Here is a 25,041-nt window from a genome sequence, read left to right on the forward strand (position 1 = left end):
GCTAAAGACGAGATCGACATTTTTCAGTTGGCCCTGTAATTGATATTTTTAAACTGGCAGCACTTACAAGCGTCAAACTCGATTTGAGGTTAACGGTCTGTATCAAGCGAGCGTATACTTTTAAAAATAAATATATAATGGCAGCGGTCACTACAGTTGCAAATCCTTCAACTTTACTTCCACTAGGTAAAACTTTTAGATTATGTACTTTAATGTTAGTTTTGTAACTAAATTTTGCTTTAGAACTTGTGGATAAATGTATCGGCTCAAGAATACACATCATAATGAAAAACGAGAAAGAAATTGTCGGTACTCTGTTGGGTTTCGACGATTTTGTGAATATGCTACTTGAAGATGTAACGGAATACGAATCGACTCCAGAAGGAAGAAGAATAACGAGACTCGATCAGATCCTTCTCAACGGAAACAACATAACTATGGTGATTTTGCCTTATTTTATTTCATATATTTTTCTGATTGATATTTATTGACGAATATATTTTCAGCTCGTACCTGGAGGAGATATGCCTGATACATAAACGTCGCTTTTTCAATATTTTTTAAGAATATGTATATTTATAATAAATTAAATAACAATATAGTTACATTTTCATTTCACTATACTCACCGTAGTTAAATGCAGAATTGATAAACAAATTATGATAGCCGACGTTGCATACTGACCGAAAAGAATCCAAGTAAAAACATATTCTAAATTTTTAATGTAACTAGAATGAAAATCATATTAATTAATTTAAAAAATAAAAATCATACTTTTCGAATAAAAAGACTCACTTCAATATTTCATCATGGTGTTTCATGCAATTCAAAAAATCTGATCTCATTATATTGTACTTTTCCGTCTTAGATAATACCTTCCCGCAATTTTTAATTTTGATCGGAACGACCAACTTAGGAATATCAGTATTGAAAATCTTACAATAAAATATTTTTTTTAAATACGTCATTATCAATTCGTCGCCTTTGGATTCTATAATTTCTTTTTGCTTATCATCTTTTCCTATACTTCGAAGCGATCGATTCAAAACCTTCAATTGCGCATGAGCGTGTGCTATAAAACCGCATATCGTTGTATTGATTGTTGATTCGGCAAGTCCTGCCAATATCATTATGCTTATTTCGTACAAATTAAGTATATGGCTCCTAAATTATATAAATTTCAGTAGTTATTTAAGTTGCTAAAGAAGTAAATCAACACATTTACAACTTACCCGAAGAATTCTTCAACGACCTTCGGAAGCCATAATTTCACGGGAAAATGGAATTCTTCCTGCATATTCAAATTTAAATACGGATAGATCACCCACAATATTCCAACAATGAACGGCTGAGTGACAAAAAGAAAACTCCACACGGGTACTTTAATTAGTAAGGACTGAGAAAACGCATTGTTATAATTCCAACTGTCGTCTAAAATACATAATATTAGCGAATTACTTTATTATAAAATATTAAATTTGGTACTAACCATCTAATTGATGAAATAGTTTTTGAATTCGATTTATGTTCAATCTCAGAATTGTCAACTGAACCACGGTTATAATTTGTAATAAAACCATCGGAAACATATAGATAACCATTTCTGTATTTTTCCAGTCCTAAGCAAATAAATAAAATTATACATTTTCAAACACATACAACATATTTTTTTATTAACATAGCATTGTAACGAACAACATAGATACAACAAAAAAATTTCGAGGACAATCAACTAGCGATATGACACTAAAATTTCCTTTTCGGCGCAATTAATGGAACTTGTCTTGCCACGATATCAAATAATGGTGCAAAACCTGACAGAACACACGTTAATTTTTATGTTTTTTTTTTTAAATAAACAACCATTTCGTATAAACAGATAGAAAATCAAAACAGTTTCCCATACCAGGTAATGAAACCATCGTTGCCGTTTTACGCATCACACCTCCAGTGTCAGAACAATTTTAAAGATGTTAGCACCACCCGAATCACGCATGATTAGTTAAGAAGAGAAGAATGGTTGATATTCATTTCTTGGAATATATAATCTGGGACGCGGGAATGACAAATGTCCCGCAAAGAGTGACTTATCTCGCATGAACATTTAAATGTCCCACAGGTAAAACATTAACAAATTTGGACTATAATAATAAAATAATGGTATAAAAAGTGTTGGATGCTGTTATGAAATGGATTTCTTTCCTAATATGTATGAATTTCAGTAAGGTGACAAAATTTTGGAAATATCAAAGGAGGACACTAAAAATAAAAATGACATTGTTGCTGCGGAAAAAATAAAAACAATATATTTTATAAATTAACTATTAGAACATAAATCAACTATTTTACAAATTAGCCATTAGAAATTACTAGCTATTGAACAATTTATTAATTAGAATTTATCTATGTATTTGGAAACAAATTATTTTTGAAATTAAATAACTGTTTAAAAACTGAAAATTATATAGTTTCAAAGTTTTGTCTATTAGGCCAATTAACTTTGATATTTTTTTTATTCTTTGTGCCAAGCAAATAAAAGATTTGAAATTTTGCCTTTTAATTATTTTCATTATAAACTTTTTGTGTACACCGAGTGTACAGATAATCTTATTATATGAAGTGTTCTTTTTTTCATTTTAATTCACTTATTTTTACATGTATACGAAATGTACATCACGGTACAACGTAGATTTTTCGCACTGTAAATACCAATATTTCGTCGGCTAAGATTTTTTTACAGAAGTTACAGAAAAGTGTGAACAGTATAAAGCAATGAATTATATTTAACTAGTTAAACTATACATCACCTGAATTATATTCACAATTTGAGCCAGCACAAGCAAAATATACATTGATAGAACAGTAGCGCTATAAACTTGCTTAATAATCTTGCTTTTAATATTGCAATTTTTCGTGTCCATTGGATAGAAACTCGCCATTCTCAAGATGAATAAGTTTAAAGTAAATGTCTCCGATAGCTTCTTCTTTCCACCCTCCATGTTGATTAGTTGTTATTTAATTTAAAAGACAATCCATTTATATACTTTCATTTATGATAAATATTTAATCAGCAATTAAATTTAATTATACACAATTAAAGAGACATTAAAAATGTTTCAGATTTTCAGCTTAATCTTTAATTCATGATATTTCGTTCTATTCGTTCTCTAAAAATCTGTTTATAAATTTTTAATATCGACACAAGGACACAATAAAGAAGCGGTTGATATTTAGACTATTGGTTAATTAATCAAAAAAAAAAACAAATAAAAGTTTTGTTAGTCATAATGTCTTGGATATACCTCCCCGCTAGCCAAAACTGGTTCTTGGGCAAGTTGTCTGCGATTTAAAGAGATACATATATGGGGAGCATAATGTGTGCGATAGAGAGCGGAATAGAATGCAGAAATGCCAGGTGATCTCATGTAATCACCTGAGAGCACTGCAACGGTTGAATTAGAATTATTAATAATAATATTGTATTACGAACTATTTTTTTGTTTTACTGTAGTACAGGGACGTCATTTCAACTTCTTCCAGTGGGAGGGGGGCAAAAATTGTCCAGGCAATAAATTCATGCCGCTGCCGACGTAGTAGAAAGACTTTTTCTACCATTGTTGTTTTTTCTTAATATTATTAATAGATTAATAGATAATATTATTAAAAAGATAACTCAAAAAATTGCTGCGTTTGCCTCCCCCGGCACTCGCAAAATCAAAGATATTCTTCGCGCACGTTTCGCAATAAGAACATAGGGCACGTGCTCTTGTTTACAAAATAAATACAATGTTATTTAATACATAAAAAAATGGGGAAAAAATGATTTCGTTAAATTCACAAAATACAGTTGAAAGAACCTAACCTTAAATTTTGTATGGGTTCCTAGTCCCCTATAGCGTAGTATTTCTATAACGAAGTCCCAATTCCTACGCAATACGGGGGTCGACTGTACTGTTAAAAATTAAATACATAAAAATGTAAGCAAATTGTGTTATTAAAAACGCTAATTTTTATTTTAAAAGGAAATATTTAAAAAAAATAAAAACAATCTGCATAAAACACTAAAGAGTTAAGTAATCATATGTGTTATCAATAACTTAAACTAATTAAAATTCAATAAATAATAATATTTTCTATATCGTTTTTTGATAAGTAAATAAAACCAATAATATATCTTATAATAGTAACATTAGAAGAATAAGAAATAATATTAGTTTATTGATCATTTAACTTAACCATCCATTAAGCTATTTACAATTTTTTAACTTATAGGTTCTATAGCTTAAGTTAATTTTAGTAATAAAAATTACGTATTAATTTATTCGTGAACGAAAGTAAAATCTAGTCTCCGTCGCAGAACGCTCAACGGCGGCCATTTTATACCTCGAGGTCCTCAGTTTGAGTTCGTGAGTCGAACCGCGCACTACGGTAATTCTTATTAGAATCTAAAAATCACCTGTAACCTCGCCTTTTGACCTTTGATATTAAAAATATTCTTGGAAACAAAAAAATGACTTTTTCGCTATTCGTCTACCATTTTGTTTTGATTATAACTATTTAAATATATAATAAAAAAACAATAAACAAAAATAATAGTTTATATTTTGTTTTATTGAAAAATCGTTTTTTTGTATCAACCTAATAATAATTAAAATATTTACATCTAATTCCCCCAATAAATAAAGTGATTATAGTGAATTCTTGGTGCATCTGTGACTGATTTTATAATGTATACTTTATATAATAATTCCAATGGTTATGTTTGCAATAATTCTTCTTATATATATATTTGCATTGAATTATAGTGTAAAAGACGAGTATTATGTGCGACTCGAAAGATGAAATCATCATCGTGCGTAAAAATGGCTGCCTCGAGGACATTTTCTGACCTCGGCTTTTCTATCACACATTCGTCTTCTTCTCAGGCAGATATTCTTCTTAGAATCTCCTCACAAATGACAATATCCTCTATGAATGGCCTAGATCAGAAATACCTCTTATTGATATTAATTCTATCGTTTCTATTCTAAAATGAATGTCTTTGTTTGTCGCAGAACAGGCTCTGCATTCTTTACCTACATGTGTTTAACATAACGTATAAGTAGCTATTATTTTCAGATCATATTCTTATATTTAATATGGATCTTTTTTTATATAATGGACTATTATCCAAAACTGTTTTTCTTATCAATATGTTATTAAAGTTAATTAAATACTTATATTTATATATTTTTTTAAATTATATTAGCTTTAAAATATGTATTATTTTAATGTATTTTTTCGAAGAACCATTGAGATTAACTAACTAGCCAGTTTTTTTATAATGCAATTATCTTAAACTTTAGTTGAAAATTATAATTTTAATCGATTAATATATAGCTAAAATGTTTATATAAACTTTGGATTAATAGATAATTTTAGATTTTAATACTCCTATTTTAAAATATTAATAGTGCTTTTAAACATTAAATTTCAGAGGAGTATAATTAAATATTGCAATTGCATATAATATTTTAAAATTTATAAAATAACTTGCAGTTTGTTTTAAAAGTAGGCCAAAGTAATTTTACTGTTTAAAATTAAAATAATTTTTTTTTTTAATTTTTTATCTTACTTTTAAAAAATATCCTAGATAAAATGTAGATCTTTCATGCCTATCTTTAGAGCAGTGGTTCTTAACCGGTGCACCGCGGTGCACCAGTGCACCGCGAGCTTATTGCAAGTGCACCGCGAGAAAATTGGTAAAGACAAAAATTCCGCAAAATAGTAAAATCTTAATGTTTCAATCAATTTATATTTTATTATAGTCGTGATACCCCACAATAGATAAATTTATTACCAAACGAAATTGTGAATCAGACCAAAATATTAATGACACTGGGAGTACAAGTGAAAGAAGTAGTGACGATGTTACTAGACATCATACGTCTCATACAAAAGAAGATATATCCAGTAAAATCAAAAAAATTAATGGACAGTATTCTGAAGAATATTTACGTTTCAGTTTTACTAGCATCAATGAGGAAGGATATCACATTCCACTATGTGTTGTATGTGGAGAAAAACTGTCCAATAGCGCGATGTATCCTGACAAGTTAAATCGCCACTTCACTACGAAGCACGCCGATCTTGCATCAAAAAGTAAAGATTACTTCAAAAGATTGTTAAGCATGCAAAATAAACAAGCGAAATATTTTGAAAAAACTGTTAAAATTTCCGATAAGGCACAATTGGCGTCATACAAGATTTCTGTACAATTAAAACCACATACTATAGCAGAGTCTCTAATTTTACCTGCATATTGTGAAATAAGAAAAATTATGTTTGGTGATGAAACAAAAAGGAAATTATAAAAATTCCTCTTTCAAACGATACAATAAAAAAAATAATTAAATATGTCGGATGATATTGAGAAAACAGTTAACGATAAACTTTCCAAGCGATATTTTGTTTTACAAGTCGACGAATCTACTGACATCAGCGGTAAGGCACAAATACTAGGATTCCTTCGTTTCATAAATGAAAACAAAATAGTGAATCAATATCTATGCTGCAAAAAACTTACCGAGCATACGACAGGACAAGATGTTTTTCATCTTATTTATTCATATTTAGAACAATTTAAAATATCATGGGAGTTATGTGTAAGAATTTGTATGGATGGTGCTCCTTCAATGGTAGGCTCATTTAAAGGATTTGTAACCCTTGCAAAGACAAGAAAACCTAATATTATATCTACGCACTGTTTTTTATATAGAGAATCTTTAGTTTCGAAAACACTACCAGCAGCAGTAAAATCTGTACTAGATCAAGTTGTAAATATAGTGAATTTCATAAAATCAAGACCTTTAAAAACACGCATGTTTAAAAAACTTTGCATTTCTATGGAAGCTATGTACAAGTGTTTGCTTTTTCACACTGAAGTCAGATGGTTATCTAAAGGTAAAGTTTTATGCCGATTCATAGAACTAAAGAATGAATTGTTAATCTTTTTTCGAAATGATGGTATGGATGATTTTGTAAAATGTCTTCAGAATAATGATTGATATGCTAAAGTGGCATATTTAGCAGTTATTTTTAATCAGTTAAATAATGTTAATACAAGCATTCAAGGAAAAAACGACAAATTCATGACATCCATTGACAAATTGACAGGATTTCGGAAAAAATTAACTCTTTGGAAAAATCGAATAATAAAAAAGTAGATATGTTTCCTTCACTTAACGAAAACATTCCCGAGGGAGTTATTTCCGCAATAATAGAACATTTAAATTTATTGGAAAAAAATATTGCACATTATTTTCCATTCTTAAATATAGAAAATTATGACCGGATACGAAATCATCAAATTAGTCTCATTGTCGACTGATCGTACTCTAAAAATTAAATTTTCCGAAATAACTATGAAGAATTTTTGGATTACTGTCCAAGAGGAATATTCACTTCTTTACATGAAGGCAATGAAAATTTTGTTACAGTTTTCAACATCATATTTGTGTGAGCTTGGTTTCTCAACAACAACTAATATGATAACTAAAAAACGAGAAAGACAGAAAAAATTTAAGCGAAGAATTCAGGGTAACTACATAAAATATTCGACCTAATATTTCTGATATCTGCAAAAGCCAACAAGCTCAGGTATCACATTAATTAATTTTTGATTGATCATATAAATTCCATTATGTTAAGCAGGTACGTCATTTTGGGTAAACAAAGGGGGGAAAATGCACCACTTAGATTTGCCACCCAAAGAGCACCTTTAAATATTAATACAAATATTTTTAATAAAACACGTCATTAAAAATTGGATCTAGGGCAAAATTAACTACCTAAATTTATTTTCAATACTTAACTTTTTTATATAATTTAATTTAAAAAAATATGTAAAAAATTTGTATGTAATTTTGTATGTAACTATTATTTTTTTTTAAATATGTAATAAAAATGATGTCCACATATTTTTTTCGACCTCTTAATTCTGGTGCACCGCCACTTTTTCCCATGATCAAAAGTGCACCGTGACTTTGAAAAGGTTAAGAACCACTGCTTTAGAGCTTGAATTTTTCCACGAATATTTTTCCCCTTATTAGTTAAAATAAAGTTGATTTACAAACACTTGCTTTAATAAACATCTCTACCAATATAAATCTAGAGCCATGAGATCAGAGGATCGTGCTGACCGAATTAAAAAATTTAATTTATACATTTGATACCCTAAATATGCAGTTTCCAAATTTTTCTACTAATTTAAGTATAAAAAAATTTTACCTTTGATGAACCGTCGTTCGTGGAAATGTCATTATAGAGGTTTCTAGGAGAACTTATTTACTAAAAGTTATCGCTGAAGTAAAATTCAAAAACTTTTACCCGTAATTCCATTACATATTTTCCAAGATTCGCATTGCAGAATCTATCAGGAAAATATTTGGCCAAATTGTATATTTAAAATATATATATTATATAGAACAAATTTAACAATCTTAATATTAGTTACGTATTTCTTATATCGATTAAAATTATTTTTCGTAATAATGAAAATATATGAAAATTTCAGACAATTACATTATTAAAAAAAAAATAAAAAAAGCTCAGTGACAAATTAATAAAGACACGTATTTTTATTGAATTCCAAAAGATGCTCAAACTTTTAATGTTCTAGTCTTCAAATATTTAAATAGATGCCAAAATTCTAAATTTAAATGCTAATGACGTTTTTGTATGGAATTTGTATCATAATTACATTGAAAATTAAAGAAATTAGGTTTTATTTCTAGATGTCTTAATAAATGTTCTAAATGCGTGTCTCTACTAATTAGCTATAATATTTTGTTATTGGGCAGATGAATAAGCATCCTATTAAAGGTAGTAACAAATATTTGAGAAAAACTTAAATGATACTTTTGGATTTTAATCTTTGCTTAAAAAAAAGTAGTAGGTACATGTAGACCATTTAGCTAATATAATTAAATTTATACCAGATATAAAATTATTTTTTATATATATATATTTCAGTAAATATTTAACAAGCTTATAGTTTAAGAATATATAAAAAAAATTGATTATACATAATTCTTAAGTAATTATTTACTTTTTAAATAGTAAAGTGCTTTTTGACCTTCATGTTTATAAATATAAAATAAAAATTTAGCAGTGTCAATATTGTTAAATGATTCAAGTTATTGTTCTTGAGAATAAAATATATGGAAATTTCAGTCAATTGTATTATTAAAAGACAATTAAAAAAACTTGATGACTAATTAATTACAGCATATTTTCAAACGCAAATGGAAAATAATCTTATAAAAAGTAGTAATGAATATTTAGATTTTAATCTTCGTCAAAAACAGTAGTATTCTTTGGCCATTTAGTTTTTGTAAGTTAATTTCAAGCAACAATTAGTATTTTATAAATTGTGACAACAATTGTTATTTTATAAAATGCAAAAATAATGCATACTGATGTGTAAAGTAAATAAATTACCTAATATATTTTCAAAGCTTCTAATTTTTTAATCTAAAAAAATCTAAAACTATTTAATTTTCAAGTCATAAAGTGACTTTTGACATAACTTTATTTTTTAAATAAGTAAAACGTAGGTATTTATTAATTTGTAATATTAATTATGCTCTAATTTCAGTCAATTGCGTTATTAATAATATAATCAAAAATTCTCTTGGTGGCTAATTAATTTCAGTTTATATTGTCTAAAAAATTAGATTATTTTCTTTGAATGATACGCTTAACCCAAAAATAATGGACATGTAGCAAGAAATTTATAATAATAACTACCTAGTATTTTTTTTTTGCTGAAAACATTGTTAAATGTAAATATATGCATATAAAAATATTTGCTCAAAGAAAACAGGATTGTATTTGTGTTCAAGCAGCGAGAAAATCTTCAATGCCTTAACACTCAAAGCTAGGGGTGAGGATTATAATGAAATCTACCCCACATTTCTCAATAATTTGTCTTGCACACTATCGTGCGAAGATTCACGGCGAGACGAAAGCGAAAAAGTAAAAGTCTTTTGTTTATTCTTTCCAAAGTGGGCAAAAGTGGAACGTGTGCCGCGAACTTATTATGTCACATTGTGCGAGAACGAGAGTGACGACACCTGGATTGTTTATTATTTGCAGATGTTTCCCAACTACGAATTAATCGATTAATAATTTCGATCCGAATGTGTTTCTTCTGTCCAGTGAAACCGTCCACTTCAGCAGGCAGTCGCACCGACGTCACATGCTAAGGAAGAGGTAGTCGCAGAAGAAATCTGACCATCACACTAGGTGAGTGAAATATAATATAATCTAGTGGGCGTGTGTGCGTTGACAACTATTACGAAATGCTACCAAAGGTGTGCCGACAGTTTTCTCTCGGATTTCTAAGAAAGGATCTCTTTTATTGGTGATTTGTCAGTTTCAACTTTGCCCACGCCGTGGCTTTTCATTTGCCAATCGAGCGAGAACGTTGCATATGCTGCGCCAAGCCTTGAGTCTGTTAACAGAGGTGTAACCTTCGTCGTTGAATTGTAATTGTGTGACAATAAATAATCATATTTATAATGACAATCCGTCCCAATTCTTTATTTATGATGTATACATAATCATTTTACAAAGGGATTAGTGTGTAGATATTAACGTGAAACTTAATAATAACAAATACTATGTCATTACTCATGAGATAAAAAATAAAATACGCCCCCACACATAGATTGTGTAGTTGTAATTTTTAACAATATATATTTTCCAAGCTTGAGTTTTTTTAATCTAAATTAAAACTGTATAACATGAAAATTATTAACTTTTTAAATAGTAAAATGACTTCTGGCTAAAATATTAAATTTATTTAAAAAAATAGAAAATGCGACCATGCTATTAAAAGTAGTAAGTTATTTTTTATTAAAATATAACATATAACATTAGCAGTTTTGCGACATTTTAATATGTTTTATTTATAGTGTGTGAAAATAGTGAGAAACACTGATTTTTTTATAAATATATATTTACTAAACTTTAGTTTTTAGAATTTGCAAAAGAACTGTAATAACAGTACCTAAAATAGGTAGTTATATAGTTTTTTCTGATAAAATAAAATTTAATTCAAAAACTGAAAACTACAAATGGAGTGAGCTTTTTTAACATTTTTTTAAATATATCCCAAATTTAAGTTTTTGAAACTGATAGTTATTTTTTTCAATAGTAAATTGATTTCTAATAAAATAAAATTTAATTAAAAACTTAAAATTTAACTTTTAATGGCAATTTTTTTAAATATATATTTCCTTTAATTCAGATAAGCTTTTTTAACTTTTTTAAAAAATATATATTTCCAAATTTAAGTTTTTATAATCTGAAAGAAAACTGTAATAAAATTTTTTATTTATTTTTTTAATAATGAAGTGATTTCTGGCCAAAATAAAATTTAATTCAAAAATTGAAAATAAATTGATAAGATTAAAATTACAGTCGCTGTGCTTATGAATTTCACATCTTTTGCACATACTTTTTCGATGTGCGCGATAGTAATTTTTTTTAAATGTTAATTATTGCTTGTATAGTGACGATGGTCAGATTCGTAATAAAAAATAAAAAAGTTCAGTCTTCAAACTCACGCCTAATTGAAATCCTTTCCATTTCAATCATGAGATTTGGTTCAGTCAAATCGTCACCTTTAAGTAGCAGGACTTCACTCAAGTTTTGAGACGAGGCAACACTAAATTTTTCGCATTGCATGATTTCAAAAGCAACATGCTCGCATATACAGTCAAGTATTACATTTATGGATCTATACCGACCATAAATAGCAGTGCAATGTTAATGGCGAGTTCTCAACTTCTCAATTTAAATTCGTTTTTCATTATCAAAATACATTATTTATTAAAAAATAGAAAAATAAGCTAATTGCTTATACACCTAAAAAATATAATTAAAATATATATACATAAAAAAATATATCATAAACAGAACATAAGAAATACTTATAATTTATTGTTAATCTTACTACAATGTTTTATTTCAATACGTTTATTTCAATTTTTGGAACCGACAAATTAAATACATATTATTTAATTAAAATTAAATTCGCATGGATAAATTATTAATAACACATGTTACAAATTAATCAAATTGTATGTAATTATTTATTTACACGTTTTGCGCATAATCACACATGCATCGAATCAAATATTTACTGTTAATATGGAGTAATAAAACAAATTAAGGGAATCGCAAGACAGTACTCAATCAGAAGTCACTAGAACCACTGTCGCCACACCGTTTCCTGGCTTCCGCCACACAGCGCCCCCCTGGCGCTAAAGTGGTGAACCACCGACGTGATCTGGACACGTAAATATAATTCGTGCTTCACCGTTTCCTAGTATAAATAATTTCACAGATATACTAATTATACATGTTACTGGTTTGTAACTATTTTCATGTTTACAATTAATTATTAGCTACAATTTGATAAAAAAAAATATTATAAAACAAAACTTTTGTGAATTTAATTTAAGGAACAAAATTAAAAAATCTTTACAATTTAAGCGAAAGAAAAATAAAAATACAGGAAGCAATAAATTAGGTGAAAATTTGAGTAAATTTCATTTAAGAACTGGAATTATTGCTAAGTTTTCTTTAGCCTGTAAAGCAAATGTGCCTTCTTTGTTTTAATCAAATCAAAAAAAATCATGAAAAAATTCTAAATTTTTGTTTTGAGTCTTGAGATGTTACAATATCTACTAATATATTGTGATATACTGCTGTGTTCTTACAGAGATATTCTGCCATAGATAAGTTATTCTTATACTTTTTGATCCACGACCCACTTTTTGAACGACGAACTTTCGCGACCCACCTGTTTTGTTCATATTTTTAACTCTTGCATACCAAATATAAAGAGGTATTGTTTTATATTTTTAGTCTTCAAAATATTCACTTTCATTCATAAAATTGCACGATATACATAGTATATACATATGTAGTAAGATAAAATTTTAAATGTTTCTCTAAAACAGAGTCTTTATTTGACGAACATGTTCCTATGCATGCATTAGTTTTTTTATTGATAAATATATTTTTTTTATATAAAAATAACGATCATTCTTCTAAAATATAATCAAGTAACATCTTATATGATTTTGTAGAGTTTTCCTATAAAAACATCCGATTGATTTAACTAAAATATATATTTATAAGTAACATACTCGAATATTCAATAGAAACAACCAGTTTTTTTTATTATGAAAAACATTAATATATTATATAAACAACTTTTTCTATATATCACAGCCTCCAATTACAATTTATGGTACGTTAATTTCAGTAAAAATAGCAATTAGTTGGCACTTCCACATTCCATTGTATTTTTAATCCGCGTCTCTGTAAATCATAAAAGTAAACCACACACACAAAAATCTAAGCACATCAAACAATAATATTATTTTAACAATTCTAAAGCTATGTAAATACTGCCACATCAAAGCATTTTAGGATCAATGCTGTATGTTCATTTTTAAGGCTCCATAATAACAATTCAAGGTCTCTTTGGACCTTCTTTAAAACGTAGGTGGATTTTCCGCGCAGCCCACGACAGCCCACACAAAAATGCATATTTGTGACGTCACACCTGGCAAACTATGGGCGCAACGACCTTTGTTTCATACTGGCGTTGGTCTCCAAGTACACGGTGTATCTACAATCTGTCTGTGTAATGATGGCACAAAGAGTTCCTCGAAGCCTTGAATTGAACAGACGAGAAAAAATCTTAATTAAATCTCGTCCAAATCCGGTGCGATTACATCTCATGTGGAACTTCCTTATTTTTTCATAATGTTTGATATTTCTTAATAAATGTAATTACATAAACAAGCGTAAAAAGACATAATCTTTATTAAATCTTCACATATACATAATATATATCATTCAAGAGATCTAGATTTCTTAATAAAAAAATATAAATGAATTATACTGTATAACAATTTTTCATTAATTTATCACAAAAGTTTATATTTAAAATTACACGTTGATTTTAGCTATGAGATGATAAATATATCATCCTTATCATTCGATCTTATTGTTTAAAATGTTTGCTAAAATAAATTGTTTTTCTAAACCATTGCCTTGATAAAATACCATAAATTGTTCCTATTTACATTTTTCTGATTGATAATAATCAATTATTTTACATGGTACACATTTGATTACAGTTATTAAGTTTTTATATGAAAATTAATAAAAATAATATTTTTACCTTGTATAGATATTTTATAGTTTGTTCGCCTACTGTGCATAATATTTTGACACAAAGATTAATTTATCTGGTTCATATATTATATAAACTTATGGTGATCCTAAATTTGTTCTATATTTTTTTTGCTAATTTTTTTCTAATTGTTTTCGTCTTTGATACTTGTTCGCCCTTCAGAGAATAACGGTGCAGAGGTGTAGCTAGAGTTTGTACCGCCTGGGGTGGTCCATGAATTTCCCGCCCTCAAACACATACTATAGAAAAAATAAATTTAATTTAAAACACATCACGCATATTTATGCATGAAATAAAAACAACATGTAGGAAAAAATGTTGTTTGGTCTCCTGACCACTTTAGTACAGTGATGTGCTGCTCATTTAGAGGCGCTACCTTTACACCAACAGCTGATTAGCATTGTCTCATTTAAAGATTTATGTTGTTACTTTAATTTCTAACTTTAAATATAAAGTAAATAGTAAAAAATAAGGTCTATGTAATTACATTTTTTTCTATTGCTGAGATGAGTGATAACTATAAGTTTAAATAAATAGACAAAAATAATTTAATGCAAATACTCAACTAATTGGAAGAGATAAACAACATAATATTAATACTGTATATAAATATCATATTTTTTCTGCTTCTCAGAAACACGTTATAACATTTAAATGCTTTCATATATTTTTTTCTTTAATTTAGAGAAACCATTTCTAAATAAATTTATCACTCTCATAAGTTTAGCCAAACTGTAGAAAGCATTAGATCATTTGTAAAAATATATATATTGTGATTCCCACACAACAACTAAACACATTACCACTTGTGTATTTAAATATTTACATGATCAATAACATTCTAAAATAAGCAATTAAATGTGTGAAGATTCTGATCTTTGTATGATTACACCTACATACTCCATGAATATCTCCATGTATCACCCATCGCGATGAGCACGTACATAATAATTTTATCATCACGAAAAGGCTTCGCTGCGGTAACGGGCCCCACCGATCCTTTTTTTGTACATCCTGTTAGGAATGATCGTTTTCTGTCCGCGCAGACGCTCGCTTTCGTACACCGCAGACTATGACATCATCCATTGCGATTACGTTACCTCATGCAAGAGCGAGAGAGGGACTAGACTTCCGATGAAGTACTTACTTCTTGCTTCTTGATCGTGGTGCACGGAGACGGGTTTCCGATCATTGTTCGTTGAACTCGCCGCTGGGTTTTTGTCATACCCGCGCGTTGAAATCTCTCGGGTTCGTTTGCTTCTCATGGATTGAAATTATACCTTAAACTAAATTAGATGACTTAGATGTTAATATAATAGCATTACGGAGCAATCGGTCAATCACGTGTGATATTTTAAGTTTGATCCTTTTTTGTTTAAGTGAGGAAACTGCGCTCATGTAGCTCCGCAATGTACAAAGTGCATAGCTCCGCGGATCCTGTACAAAGTGCAAATATTTTATATATTATAAATTAAATTTAAATCACAATAGTTCAAAATATGGCAAGAAAAAATAAGTACAGCAATATATTATATTTACATATATCACTAATATAATTTTGTGAAAATTATTGAACATTTTTTTTTATTGCATCAATTATTCTACTGAAAAATTTCTAGAGCCTTAAATTTAGTTGTAACTAATTAAATTTTACTATGTACGTCGACTATAACAAAAATAATATATGTATAACAATAGATTATATATACAGCCAAGAGCGAGCCCGGGCCTGGGAAAACAATGATTCCGGACCTCATGACAAAAATGTCATTTTATATATTTTTAACACCGCAATATAATTTCTTGAATAAATATAAAAATTAGCCACTGTTGCGATATATTTTCTGAAATCATATTTAAAGCGAAATATTTTAATTTGGCATTAAATATATCTACTCATAATATTTACCTGATGTCGTGTTCTTTACATTTATCTACATAAAAAATCTTTACATTTTTCTTCAATATGTTCAAATGCGTTTTTTATTTTATTTAGAAATATTACCAGCAAAATTAAATGGTACTTTTATTTTATAGAATAAAATTGTTACCGTTAATATTCTTAAAGTAACAATGTCTATATTTAATTTTTCTTTATTTTCTATAGCGTTATTATTTGACAAACGTTTTTTTACAATAAAATGCAGTTATCTTAACAAGACATCCGTTTGTCGTAAATATAACCTAAGACCCAAATCAACTTGCGCGGATAATTCCAAAGCAATATAATTTATCAAATTATACGTCAATTTTGTACCGGTGCTGTATCATTATGATTTCAAATCAGGTTTTTAAGCCTTTCGTTGGCAACGTACGATTTTGTTAATACGTCATCCACTTTCTTGGATATCTCATCTGCGGTTTGTTGATACTTCCTAATTTGCCTTTCCACATAACGGTGAAAGGCATCAAAACGATTTTGTTAAGAGCCATAAGAGGAAACAATATTTTCACGCGTATTAAATCACGCAAACGTTTTGCCTAATAGAGGAAACGATTATACGCTCGATGAGTTTAAACATTAGCATTGCAATTAACGCGTTTAATTTATTCGTTAGTTTTTCTCTGATAAAGTAATACGTTTAGCGTGTTAACGATCAGTTTGTGGAATAAATTTTTTATCTCCCTTAAATCATCCTGGCATTAGATTATAAAAATTGGAATGTTTTTCCTTGAGATTATATTGTAAAGCAAATGTGTCAATGTTCACGTTTATTTCTAGATCATTAACAAAAATGAATATTCAGTGTAAGAAGTACCTAGAAAATTTAATGTACAATAAATACATTTGCTCTTTTGAACAATAAATACATTTATAATATTTCAGAAATACAAAATATATTTTATTTATTTATTTTGTTAAGGTCAGAATAGCGTAGCCCGTAACGTCTCAGACTGGTAACCCAGAAGTCACAGGTTCAAGCTATAGCAACAGACTCAAATTTTTATTTTTAAAAATGCGCTATAATAAAAATCGGCCTCAGCAGCAAAGTGAAATATATTGATTATAAATTATATTACATATACATATATAGATGTCACTGATTCTCAGGCTGAAAGCTCTGATAGTTTTATACTTACTTGTAGGTATTCATTATGTCTGGCTGACGCGCTAACGAGCCGAACTCGGCTTACACACGACCTGAGGAAGCGGGTAAGAGCACCCGGGAACCGTCGTTACCTAGTAGTAGGTACAGAATTACCCCGTTGTAAGCCATCAAATTACAACGGAAAAAATAAAAATTAATTTATTAAAATCACATACAAATCTTAATAAAAATTATTATGAAAAATTAAAAATTTTTACCAATTGCGCACCTAGGGTATATGCCGCCCAGGGTGATCCTTAAAATTGCCGCCCCCCCCCCCATATATTTTTTGCAGGCTCATAAAATCAGCATTTCTTAAAATAATAAATTGGTTATTATTAAGCTCTTGTTATTCGTGGATTTATATATGTTTTAGTGCATTCAGGGTTAAAAACCACACTAGACGATCCCATCGCGAATATGCCGCCCCCAAGCAAGTGCCGCCCGGGGCACTTGCTTGGGGGCGGCATATTTTTAATAATATGTTTTATCGCGATAACATTAAAACTACGCCTTCATAAAACAAAAAATATGTATATTAAAAAGAGGTTAAATCATTTATAAAACGATATTCAGTTAATATAAAAAAATTTAAATCTATTTTTTTTCAAAGAATGATCAGTTATTAAAAAATCAAGAAATTCATAACTTTGTTAAAAAAATTAAGGAATTAAAAAACATTTTGAAATATAAACTGATACAGTATTAAAATTAAAACTACGTTTGAAAAAACCTAGAAAAAAAATAACATGGTCTAAAATGTTCTATAATATATATTAAAAAGGTTATAAAATACATAGTATGAAAAATAATAAATCATAATGTGTTAAAATTAAATGATACGTACCGGACCAGCTCCTCGTAACTGACATTAAATAGATCAAAGTACAATTCCAGTAAAAATCTACCTAATTCTTGTACTTATATTTATTTTGCAACTGTAAACTATATTATAACATTAGCAAAGCCTTTTTTAAGACTAAAACTTTTAAATCAATATTTTTTTGCTTCCAGACACAATATGCCATACGGAAGAAGAAAATCTTCAACGATGATTTTAATAGCACTCAGTATCCTACTGCAAATTTTACAGTTTTCGCACCAAGCTCAAATCCACTCACATGGTAAGCCTAATTTTTTTCAATAACCAAATATTTTCCCAACCATTGATATTCTCACAGCGATTGTGCGCCAATTTCGATATATAAGTTACCTAATTAAGCCACGCTTGCAATCTTACAATCGCTTTGCTTTATCGATTCCATAACAGTTTCTATACTAGTATTAAGTGAACGTTGTTTCGACAGATTGGGCAACGCGAACTTACTTTCGTTTGATAATAACTTACGATTAATGTTTCTACTCGAGATATTTTTTTAGTAAATTTCTCTGGAATTTTAATTTTCCATTTCTCCAAAAGAACTTTCCCTAAATAATTTAATTTAGTAACTTTAATATTCAAATACGGTTGTTCGAGTCGAATATGGCGTTATAAGGATGTTAATAAAAAAAACTAGTAAAAAAATGTTAAACAGAACCTCTGAAGACGAAGAGAGAATACAACAAATTTTAACTAAGAGTACATATTAATACTTCTTAGTTAAAAATATCATTAATGCCGGATCTTTGAAAATTAGCTTGTAAAACGCAAGTTACATTAATAAAGTGAAAATAATATACATAAATATATATCAATGATATTTCTTGAAAGAATTAATCATTTTTTTTGGAAAATGTCTTAACCCTATTGTTGCCGAAATCGGAAAATAATTGTTTCTTTCAGACTACTATTTTTTTTATAATAATGGCAGACAAGGCATTGTGTACTATTTTAATTACCAATTGCTAATGTTTTTTATTATCTATAATAAGACTATTAACACATTAATAAGAAATAAAGTGTAAAATGTATTTTATCGAGAAATGTAAAACCTATACTTATGATTATACACTTAATTTAGTCTCACTTGGCGAAGATCCTCTTGATTCGCCAGGATGGTACGACCACGAGCTGACGGTTCACTGCACAGAAGACGAGATGTTGGTCAGCATCAGCCCTAGGAGTAGCGGAGTGTCTTTCTTGGACAATGCCATCAACAACAAGTGAGAGTCTATCATTATCATTCGAATCGGTGAAAGTTCCTCTGGAGGTTAATCAACACACTTGATTGACGCCACGTATGTAAATGTTAGTAAACCGTGCGAATCTTCGCCTTTCAGAGATGTGGGATTTAGCGGTACTGTCTATCCAAGAGGTCTTGGAAGAGCCTCTGGGTGTTTGACACGCTATAGAAAAGCTCCTGGACCAATCATGTATCGCTTGCCTTTGAGGGCTTGTAACACTATGCCATATACATTAGTAAGTATAAAAAATAAATTTATTAAATTAATAGCCCGATTTTATTTTTAAATTATTATAAATTGAATTTAAATGGTATTAAACATAATTAAGAAATATAGGAAGTCTAGACACTAGTGTTTTAAGTGAGATTACATACATCATTTATTAACAACTTTGAAAGTACATAATCACGCCTACAGATGGTTAAAAGTCTATGAACGACCTTCAAATCTAACATTCCAAATATATGTATAAGGATATCGCCTACATTAATCTATAAACGTCTTATAAACACTGATAGATATAAGGTAAAAATAAATTAAAATAAAGACAGTATTTTCCTGTTTTATAGTACATATAAATAATTTTTAATTAAAAAAATATTATTAAATCCGGATCTTTGAAAATTAAATTGTAAAACGCAAGTAGTTATACATTAATAAAGTGAAAATGAGATGCATATATAATAATAATATTTCTTATTAGAATTCATATTTTTTAACCCTTTTGTTGCCGAATCCGAAACATCGGCTTTTGCTAATTTGCCGAGAATTGTCGGTTTTGACGTCATATACAGTTTTAATGAGCTGTACCTATTTGCTTTAGAAGTAAATATTTTGTTTCTAAACATTTTATCAGGCACGTCATTTCAGATTTTTTCAGGGGGGGGGGGGCAAAAATGATTTTTTTAATATTTCATTTTCATTGTTTAAATGAATTCCATGCATTTTCTTGACCAAATTCAAAGATTACCGCTTCTCAGAATTCAAAAATGCACGTCAAAAGCAATAAAATCGCCGTCGTAGTGGGAATGCTCGGTAACGAGCATTTCCACTGCGACAACGACGGCACTATTTTATTGCTTTTGACGTGGATTTTTGACTTCTGAGAAGAGATAATTGTTTTTGCGCTCTCCTATTGGTCAAAATTAGGTTTAGATATGCTTCATTCGATTCTCACTTATTGTAAAAGTCGCAATATTGTTATAAATAGTCCCAATATGAACGCTAGATAACTAAGTTCTTCCACTGCAACGGCGACGGCACGATTTTATTGCTTTCAACGTGGATTCTAAACATTTACCCCTTTGAATTTGGCCGGAAAAATGCATAACATTTAATAAAATACTATGAATCTTATAAATAAACGACCACTGACTGGTCAACTTTTGCCCCCCTCCCCTGAAAAAAGCTAAAATTTATTTTGTGGCTCCTACTTTTTTATGTCTTTTGGTTGATATTAGAACGGATGAATCCATCCGTTCCAATACCAACACAAAAATCAAGATTCAAACCAAATTCTTCCAGTCTTTTTGTATCTATTTCTCCAACTCCATAATTTACAAAAATTGACTTATGAATATCAATAAATTCTACGAAATCCTCATACCTCTTCTTTGTATAAACATACGTTGTTTTGTCAAATAGTACTGAAAAATAATTTGCTTTTCTAATACGACTTAAAATAACCTGTCTATTCATGTCTTCACATGCCATAATCAACTGAGTGACAACTTATAAGTGGCATTCGAATTTAATTTTTTAAGATGAAATGCAAGAACAGTGTCACCAGCATCAACACTGTACTTCAAAAGCTCTCGGAAATTTCTGTTTGTTCTACAATAAGTTTTCATCACCTTCTGTATCAATTCTTCCATCATCACGCCTACCGCGAAAAGCTATCGGATGATTTTATTAATAGGATGTAACTATTCGCGGTTATCTTCAATTACTTTCAACCCATCGGAATTAATTAAATTTATAATAGGTTCCGAAAGATAATTGAAAACTTGACAATACATATCAGCTGCACTTACAGAGTTTCTATGATAAAAATATTTTACGTTCGTTTGCAATTCCCCATTTTTCCTGCTAACTTTGCAAACTTTGTTTTGGTTTTGAAACAAACATTTCAATCTTAATATTTCTATTAGTACCACAAAAATCAGCAAATAGAACACAAAATTTGCAGAATAGACCTTTATAAATATCATGAGTTTTGGAATGATTATAATTGATATATATTTGATGAAATTCATTAGCGGAGAACATTTTATGATATTCCTTCATTATGTATCTGATTTTTTCTGAGAATATGAAGCATTAAAAAATACAAAGAACAATTCTTTCAAAATAAAACTTAAATAATGGTAATTGTTTTTTTCACCGTGTTCTAATAAGTCATAAAACGAAGATGTGTATATAGCCGTCCCATATAACGTTTTGCAAAAGAGACCAATAATTTAGAAAATACGCGAATTTGAAAATCTTTGTATGTCCCTGCTCTACATGTTATATATGTATATGTATATATACATATATGGGATTTTCTTCAAAGAAATATGTATTTCTTAGGGAAGAATCCCTATGAATCCCAGTAGCACTCAAAAGATATTTTACGTCATCATTAATTTTTCGTTCACTGTTTCAATAACTTAAAGAATGTTTATAAGCAATGAATTTAAAAAATAGCAATGAAACATCAATGTATATTTCACACATCAGTTCCACTTGTATAAATAAACATTTGCTCATAAAATTGCCACTAGCCTGAAAATTACATTGAGCAACGTATGCTCATAACTAAATGTGGTATCTGCAAAACATTATTAAATGAATGATTGCATATTGTTGTATTTCAACAAAAAATGTGCAGTGAAAGTGTCTCTGTACGATTTGCATGTGAAAAAATATGTTAATTATGACACACTAAAAAATGTAGAACATAATGCGTTACATATATTGTGATTGTAATTGGGTTATACTCGCAGGAAGATGGCACGATCGAGTACAGAAATGTGCTGATGGTTCAGCCCCACCCCAGATTAGTAACGGGGCGAGGAAAGTCTCACGAGGTGACTTGCAAGTCTGCCAATCCTCATCCGGGATTCGTTTTGGCCGGAGCTAGAGCGCCTCACGCTGCAAGACTCACCGACTATAAATCTGGAGATGCTTTTGAGTAAGTATAATAAATTACATAATTACTATAACACCAGTATTGTACGCATTGAACGATCTACATTCCTAAATAGTTATGAATTTCCAGAATATAAGTTATTTTTTTCTAAACACAAAATGTTTTAAGTCAGCGTAACAGATTATATAAGATCTTAGAATAATATATTGTTTAGATCTAATCTTAATTCTACATATGCATATACATATGTAGACATTTAAATTAATTTAGCCAAGTATTAAACCATTAATAAAATAATTATTAAACCTAATATGTTATACACATTAATTAAAAAAAAATTATGCAACAGTATCTCAACGATGAACTCTGACAATTTACCATCGTGCTCAATGAAAATCTATAAAGGAGACCCGAATAAAAAAGAGGTAAATAGCACATTTGTATAATATTATATGTGAATGTTAAATATTTTTTTAATTGTTGTTCTTAGATTGCGACTAATGTGAAGATTGGAGATCCACTTACGCTCACAATTTCTTTGGATAAAAAATTGGAAAAGCACGGCATGCAAATAACCAACTGTCTGGTGAAAGACGGCCTAGGATGGGCTCAGCAGAATCTCATAAATGAAGAAGGGTAATTAATTAGTATATATTATTTATTTACCCAACCTCATTACATTCGTTCAGTTTTGGTAGATCCAAATATCTCAACACAATAGGGCTGATATAACATGCTTGAAAATTTGCACTGTATTATTTATTATATTAGGATTCATGAAATTTAAGAAATCAATTCCAAAATATTGAAAATTATGAGTGTTTTGATTCCCTGTAATTTAATCTATTTACTTATTTATAAGAGAATTGTAATATATAAATATACCTATGAACTTCATGGCGATGTACTAAACAATAAACTCAATAGTTTTGTTCAGTAAGCGTTGATTATTTAAACAGACATTTCATTATTTATATTTACAAGCACGATAGATCGGTGACTAATACCTAAAAAGCCTGAGTTCTAATCCCATATGGACATCAGTATTTTTTTAATATCAAATGTCTGAGAGATTGGAATTAGTGATTTTCCGTATTATTATAATTTCAATTGATCGTCACAGATTAAGTTTGCCTAGATTTTTCTAACATCGCTGATGGTTATTGTGATGAATAATTACTATCAATTGTAAGCTGCAATAATAGTTTATAATTAATAAAACAATTAATTTCAATTAGATGTATTACTAGTTACTTAATAGTGTATGATTATGATTACCCCTTTCTAACGACTCAATTTATTTCATATTTAGATGTCCTTTGGATAACGAAATCATGGGAATGTTCCAATACTCCCCGAATAAGACAGCGGCTTCGGTTACGTTCCAAGCTCACAAATTTCCGTATACAGCCAGTGTCTACTATCAATGCAACGTTAAACTGTGCAACAGAGAAGAATGCGTAAGTTGTAGTTAAAAAAGCTTATATAAAAGATAAAGCATCTTGAAAAAAAAATCAATTTTAAATTACAGAGCTCTGCTTGCGATCAGATAGCGAAGAAAAGAGAGCGCAGACAAGTAGATAAAGATGACGAGGAAGAAGCGCCGGCTACCATTGAAGTATTTTCAGGCTTATACGTGAACGAAGCTACAGATTTACCACCAGATACCGATTACGTTACTAAAGAGAAGGTATTTTATTTTATATATTGTATATATTTAGTTCAATACTATCGCTAATTTTATTTTTATAATTGATTTTAGAATCCTGAGGATGCTATTTGCATATCACAACGTAATTTCGCAATAGCTATTTGTATAGCAGGTCTGATTCTCATGCTAGCTGTTGTAGCAGCAATCTTAGTCATTCTAGCAAGAAGACGAGGACCGAAATCCATCAGCAACACCGGTAGCTCTATATACAGTGGGCCGTATACAAACACTGGATATTCGCACACGAGCTAAACAAAACATTTCAGTTACATTAGCATTTTACAGTTGCCATTGGTTTGAACGAGGAATTGTATGCGCGATGACGAACGTCTGTTTCATAATCCATAACCACGCATTTTTATTAATAAAATTATTCTTTCATTTAATTATAATTTTTTAACAATATATTTTATTATTATATTTATTAAATATTCGTCTTGCCTGTTGCAGTCGGTTGGGAAAAGTTTTCAAATTTTATCTTTGCATTAAATATATAATATATGCATATACGACATATCTCACATCGAAGGTGTGCGTTTCATATTCATTTCATTGATTCTTATCTATTATATTATGCGTATTATTAATTTTAGACGGTTGTAGTGCATTTTTTGCATATTTAGCATATCAATGAAATTCTGGAACGACACCATTTTAGAGATTGACGTATAACATATCCATGTACTATTATACGAAATAAAATGACTTTAAATTTATGACAACT

The 25,041-nt window shown here is 29.2% G+C and overlaps 2 protein-coding genes across 3 annotated transcripts; both read left to right on the plus strand.

The window, feature by feature from the left end:
* The first annotated feature begins 27 nt into the window (after nucleotides 1-27).
* Nucleotides 28-1,658, plus strand: LOC148228960 (U6 snRNA-associated Sm-like protein LSm5). Its single transcript, XM_088199510.1, has 3 exons — nucleotides 28-186; nucleotides 244-440; nucleotides 507-1,658. The coding sequence occupies exons 1-3, from the start codon at nucleotides 138-140 to the stop codon at nucleotides 537-539; spliced, it is 279 nt and encodes a 92-aa protein (XP_088055636.1). The 5' UTR covers nucleotides 28-137; the 3' UTR covers nucleotides 540-1,658.
* Nucleotides 1,659-4,361: 2,703 nt separating this feature from the next.
* On the plus strand, nucleotides 4,362-25,031 carry pio (zona pellucida domain-containing protein piopio). Of its 2 annotated transcripts, none has more exons than XM_088199939.1 (11): nucleotides 4,362-4,428; nucleotides 10,138-10,287; nucleotides 18,364-18,473; nucleotides 19,311-19,452; nucleotides 19,570-19,708; nucleotides 22,461-22,648; nucleotides 22,956-23,031; nucleotides 23,097-23,242; nucleotides 23,919-24,066; nucleotides 24,138-24,296; nucleotides 24,369-25,031. In XM_088199939.1, the coding sequence occupies exons 3-11, from the start codon at nucleotides 18,371-18,373 to the stop codon at nucleotides 24,567-24,569; spliced, it is 1,302 nt and encodes a 433-aa protein (XP_088056065.1). In that variant the 5' UTR covers nucleotides 4,362-4,428; nucleotides 10,138-10,287; nucleotides 18,364-18,370; the 3' UTR covers nucleotides 24,570-25,031. The 2 variants fall into 2 exon arrangements, with proteins under 2 accessions (XP_088056065.1, XP_088056066.1); XM_088199940.1 differs by having other exon boundaries at nucleotides 4,374-4,428; nucleotides 10,201-10,287.
* Nucleotides 25,032-25,041: the final 10 nt, after the last annotated feature.

Source organism: Plectrocnemia conspersa, unplaced genomic scaffold (genome assembly GCF_051122295.1).
Source record: "Plectrocnemia conspersa isolate PC_06_02 unplaced genomic scaffold, ASM5112229v1 ptg000012l, whole genome shotgun sequence".
NCBI classification, from domain to species: Eukaryota; Metazoa; Arthropoda; class Insecta; order Trichoptera; family Polycentropodidae; genus Plectrocnemia; species Plectrocnemia conspersa.

What these genes read in the sequence shown, in the direction of transcription:
- pio (XM_088199939.1), top strand. Translation starts at nt 18,371, where the DNA reads ATGCCATACGGAAGAAGAAAATCTTCAACGATGATTTTAATAGCACTC. An exon ending in AGCTCAAATCCACTCACATG is followed by an intron (nt 18,474 to 19,310) that starts GTAAGCCTAATT and finishes CACTTAATTTAG; the next exon opens with TCTCACTTGGCGAAGATCCT. An exon ending in ATTACGTTACTAAAGAGAAG is followed by an intron (nt 24,297 to 24,368) that starts GTATTTTATTTT and finishes AATTGATTTTAG; the next exon opens with AATCCTGAGGATGCTATTTG.
- LOC148228960 (XM_088199510.1), top strand. Translation starts at nt 138, where the DNA reads ATGGCAGCGGTCACTACAGTTGCAAATCCTTCAACTTTACTTCCACTA. An exon ending in TTCAACTTTACTTCCACTAG is followed by an intron (nt 187 to 243) that starts GTAAAACTTTTA and finishes ATTTTGCTTTAG; the next exon opens with AACTTGTGGATAAATGTATC. An exon ending in ACGGAAACAACATAACTATG is followed by an intron (nt 441 to 506) that starts GTGATTTTGCCT and finishes ATATATTTTCAG; the next exon opens with CTCGTACCTGGAGGAGATAT.